The following is a 5,415-nucleotide window of genomic DNA, read 5'->3' on the forward strand; positions in this document are numbered from 1 at the left end:
CCCCCCCCTTTTTTTAGGGCAAAAGATGAAGATACCTAGAGTTTCTCTTTCTGTTTAATTAAAATTGTATCTCCCTATTAAAAAATAAAATGACTTCTGCAAAGGAAATGATGTCATCCACTTTAATAATGTAGCAGGGTTTGTGTAAGCAAAGTTTTTTAAAGCAGGTATTGGGGGTGAAATTAAAACATTTTCGCAAAGATTTTACCAGGTGGGAAAGACGAAAAGGTTTGAATTCCTTGTCATAAACACAAATTTTATAGTATTCAATAGGGAAAAAAGGCCTTATTTTAAATAGTCCTTATGTTCTTGAATACAAGACAACATATTTAGAAGCCATTGTCTTAGAATGACTTTGGTGACCGTTGATTGTCTGCTGATCTAAGTCCCCCAGTTAAGTTCACCAAGAATTGAGAAAGGTTCTGACTTCAAACACCCAACATGTGAATGTCAAAAACTGAGTCAAATAAAATCTTTCTGCTGGTAAGTCAGGTATCACAGTTACTTTTGCTGAAATAACGGGAACCTGGCATAGTCAGGAATGTAGGCTCAGGATACAATTAGTACAAACATACTCGGGGATACAGGCTCAGGACACAATTAGCGTATACATACTCGGGGATGCAGGCTCAGGATACAATTAGTACAAACATACTCAGGGATGCAGGCTCAGGATACAAGTAGCACATATACAGGGTCACTGAGTTTGTAAATAGGATTCAATTGGCCAGTGTCCTCTTCCAGCCTCTACGCCTAAGCAGCCTTTAAGAGGGTTACTTCTACCGGTGGACACCGACTCTCCAGGTTTCTCCTGGACATTCTCATGTGAAGTTTCTGTGTCTAATGAATGCTACTTATTTGCGTATTTGTTTTCTTGTTCGGTAAATACTAATGAAACTCTCAGTCCATTTCTGGCCCCGTAGTTCGGTTACTCCCTCTTTATTATACATGGTGGATGCTCTGGTCTTTTGTCATACTTGGTGGCTAGTTTGGTTTTTAAATGTAACTTTCCTAGTTTTGTATTTGGTCAAAGACCCGCAATGCCTTATAAAAACTAGCATAGCAGGTGCCTGAAAAGGTGACTATTTACCATTTAAAGTTGGAAAAAAAAATGAATGATTTGAAATCTGCTATTCCTGTTTGTTTCTAAATCTGAAAATATTTGTTTTTATGTTTGTCTTTTGTTTTCACTAAAATGTCAACTTTTTAAATTAATATTTTATAAAGCTATTATACAATGAGAATGCCAGTCATTATTCTAGATCCTAAGGATCAATTAGTGGACAAAAGTGGCAAAAACCCATCTCCTTGCTCTGGCAGAAACCACGTTTTCGATAGAAACAGAATGCATTGATACACGGGTCAGTTTTGTGGCGTGTTAGGAGATGCTGCATAACAGGGACACAAAGATGGGTAGGGGTCAGGGAGCTCAAGGCATGCCAGAGTTCTCAGGGCAGAGCAAGCAGTCCCACGCTGCGTTTGAAGAAACTCTTCAATATTTCTCACACCAGAAGCAGACATTTTCCCTGAAATGTTATCTCCAGCACAGCAAAGTGGACGTTTCTTTAGACACAGGGGCTAAATGCAGCATCTAGACTGGCATCACGCTGAAAGGACCGTCTGGGTTTACAGGTCCTGGTTTTCTTCATCAGATGAACAGACGATGGGCTGGAAAGGTGACTCAGTGGTTAAGAGTGCTGGCTGCTCTTCCAGAGGACCAGAGTTTGATTCTCAGCACCCACGCGCAAACACAAAACGATCTGTAACTCTAGTCCCAAGAGATTGCATGCTCTTGTCCGGCCTCCAACTTGGTGTACGGGCATCATGCAGACCAAACACCGAATCTTATAGGATTAAAAAGAAATAAAGATATCAAAAGAAGGATAGCTAGGACTTTGCTTGACTAGTCACTGTGCCTGGTGATTCAGCAATAAAGTCTTGGAGCTTAGGACTGTGAGACTGTGGGACCGTGGAACTGTGGAACTGTGGACTGTTGACTGTGGACTGTGGACTGTGGACAGTGGACAGTGGACTGTGACTGTGGACTGTGACTGTGGACTGTGGACTGTGACTGTGGACTGTGGACTGTGACTGTGGACTGTGACTGTGGACTGTGACTGTGGACTGTGACTGTGGACTGTGACTGTGACTGTGGACTGTGGACTGTGACTGTGGACTGTGGACTGTGACTGTGGACTGTGACTGTGGACTGTGACTGTGGACTTTGACTGTGGACTGAGGACTGTGGACTGTGGACTGTGGACTGTGACTGTGGACTGTGACTGTGGACTGTGGACTGTGACTGTGGACTGTGGACTGTGACTGTGGACTGTGGACTGTGACTGTGGACTGTGGACTGTGGACTGTGACTGTGGACTGTGACTGTGGACTGTGACTGTGGACTGTGACTGTGAAGTTCTTCTTGGTCCTTTATTTGAAGTCGGTGTCACACTTTCCTCTGAAAAGACTATAAACTCCTTCCTAGGTCAGGAACTGGGAGGGTCTTTCCTTGGGGGGTGGGAAGGGCCATTTTCCTTTGAAAGCAGCCCATAGGCAGAGCCAGCAAGACTTTTCAGGGACACCTTGTTTTATGTGATGGTTATTTCTGAGTGCAAATTATGTTATTTCTAACAATAGAGGGGTAGACTTTCCATCTGGCATCAGAATCCAGTTCTAACCAGTGTCAACATACTAATTGGAGAATCCGTTTTAGCTATTGTAAAGAATGGCTGCTCACTTCAGCAGTTTTGCTTGTCAGTATTTTAGAAGTTTTGACCTACACTAATAAGACATGCAACATGAGGAAAAGTATAGCTATCACAAGAAAATATTATTATTTATGAAGGTCAAAGTAACAAACTGGAAGACCTTCATAAGTCAAAGACTCAACGAAGTGCCTGGCTGCTAGGTACTAACTAAAGATCTAGGGGATTATACACGAGTGTGCAACTTGAAAATGTACTGAGCAAAAAGAAATTCAATTGGTAAACAAAAAAGGAATCAATACACTAAGAAATACTTAGAACTTCTGTACTGAAAATGTTAAATGCTTCCTATGAAATGCTAATCACCCAAATGGATGGCTGTCTAAACTGTGCACTGGGGTTGTGGGAAGCATAAATGTTGATTCTGTGAGCATACCAAGTTTACCTTTTTTGTTTTTCAGGCGCAAAGGCTGTGCTAGTATTATTTTTCAATTTGTTTAGTTTTATTTTATGCCTATGGGTGTTTGCCTGCATGCATGTCTGTGTACCACATGCACGCAGTACCCAGAGATACCAGAAGAGGGCATCAGATCCCTTGGAACTGCTGGTTACAGATGATGCTAGTTGCCATGTGGGTGCTGGGAATGGAGCGCAGTTCCTCTGGGAATATTACCAGTGCTCTTAAGCACTGAAGCATCTCTCTAGCCCCTGTGTTAGTATTTTGCAACTTCCATAGCCCCCCAAAGGATAAGCCAGTTAAGGATACAATCAATGTAATGTGGAGTCAATGCAAACAGGCTCCAGTATTATGAGGCAGGAAGTAGGAAGTAAACGAGTAAGCACATGAATGCATTTTTTTCTATACTGCACATATCTGTCCCTGCTTTTCTCCCACTGCCCTTTCTCCTTGGCAGTCTCAAACTTACTTGGGCTAGCTCAACACTCCCTTCTCACAGTGCCTTGGAACTTCTCGGTGCAAGGATGCTGGACTTAGTGGTACTATAGACATCCTCATTTATTTGATGCCACACATGACTGCTTCGCCTGCGTTTTTATCACAGCATCTGAAAATGCAGTGCGTGACCCATAAGAGGTGGTGATGCAGATCACTTCATCAACTTCAAGAGCGTGCTTAGGAATGGGGAAGAAGATGAGAGAGCTCAAGTAAGCTGCCCAACATAAATCAGGATGTGAGTAACAGTATTTCACCAAGGATTGTTAATCTGCCTTTACTAAAGGTAGCCTTCTATGTCTTCATTTATGGGTGGGCAGTCGGCAGCTCTTCATATGGAAAACCTGTCTTCAAACGTGGCCAAAGCCAAAACATGGAAGTTACTAAGGAATGGATTCTGTTGTAATGGCAGCTGAACTTCATTGCCAATGGACTGATTGCCCTCGAGTGTCAGCATGTGCTGAGAATGCAGAGAATCAACGGCTTCCAAAAGTTTGTGGATAATCGAACTTTGATAAGTAAGTTACAAAGACTAAATGATTTTTTTAAAGGTGCTTAGTTCCTATGCTTCATTGTCTCTGACAGTGAGGATGATATTTTTCACGTTCATTGTGCAAGGTCAAAGGTTATGACGCCTCTTGCTGAGGCTTCATCTTCTCCATACTCCGGGGCATGAGCTCACCACATGGAACATATTTGGAAACTTTAGCCTGTTAGGCATGGTGGCATGTGCCTGTTAACCTTGTGCTCAGGAGGCCATCTGCAGGATCAGAAGTTCAAAGCCGAGCTGGGTTATGTGGAAAGACCTTGGTTCAAAAGAAAAGAGAAAAGAAAAGCATACAACACAAACAAAACCAAACTAAACCAAGACACAGAAACCACCAAACAAACAAACAAACAAAAAACCAACCAACCAACCAACTAAACAATATTAAACACACACATAACAAACAAACAAAAAACCCAGCCAACCAAATAAACAAAAAAATCCAGTCGTCTATTTTAGATTTTTGTCAGAAAGTGAAGGCAATATCACTAAACAGATAAGAGACAACTTATAATGATGAAACGCAACCCTAATGTTAATGGTTAATACCCTTGAATAGCTGAAACCGACATTTATTAAGTACTTTCAGTGTGCTGTGCACTGGCCTTGCAGTGTGCTGTGCACCGGTCCAGGCCCTTTCTTCATATCAAAAACATTTGCCTTTTGTAACTGTGGGTAATAAAGTCCCCATTTTACCCAAAGAGGCTGTTGATTGTAGAAGCTGAGCACACATGTACTTAAATTCAGATCCCATGCAAGTGTATTTGAAAGTTCGTTCTTTTCTTCCCCACACTGGAGGCAAGCACATCTTTAGTGATGTAGATTTATTGCTGCTTTCATCCTAAACAGAAATTTTCTGAATGGGAGCTTCCTTTGATCCTGCAAGAATCCGATGCCAGCACCACAGGGATGGGAGGCGGCGGGAGGAGAAAGAGTTGTAATACTCAATGGTCTGCAACCAATGCTCCAGGAATTGACGTCTTTCATCCCAACTGTGTGGATGCATTTTAAAAATGACATCTATTACCACATTAGAGGCTGCCCATAATAGTCCCTTACAGAATGTTTGTCTCAATTGTGGTTATTTAATGTCGTTATACCAAATTTCAAAGGGCTCTTATGGTAAACAGACGTAGTAAAATAGATGGAGAAAAAGTTGCTTATGAGTTCTCAAAGTCTGGGCCTCTCGCTCTCTCACCTCCCCCTGCCTT

The 5,415-nt window shown here is 42.1% G+C and overlaps 1 protein-coding gene across 1 annotated transcript; it reads right to left on the minus strand.

Moving 5' to 3' along the window:
- Window positions 1-1,887: 1,887 nt before the first annotated feature.
- Window positions 1,888-4,114, minus strand: LOC121677202 (putative uncharacterized protein DDB_G0291608). Its single transcript, XM_042055169.1, has 2 exons — window positions 4,014-4,114; window positions 1,888-2,428 (listed from the first exon to the last, which is right to left on the minus strand). The coding sequence occupies exons 1-2, from the start codon at window positions 4,112-4,114 to the stop codon at window positions 1,888-1,890; spliced, it is 642 nt and encodes a 213-aa protein (XP_041911103.1).
- Between the last annotated feature and the right edge of the window lie 1,301 nt (window positions 4,115-5,415).

Source organism: Arvicola amphibius, chromosome 5 (genome assembly GCF_903992535.2).
Source record: "Arvicola amphibius chromosome 5, mArvAmp1.2, whole genome shotgun sequence".
Taxonomy (NCBI): domain Eukaryota; kingdom Metazoa; phylum Chordata; class Mammalia; order Rodentia; family Cricetidae; genus Arvicola; species Arvicola amphibius.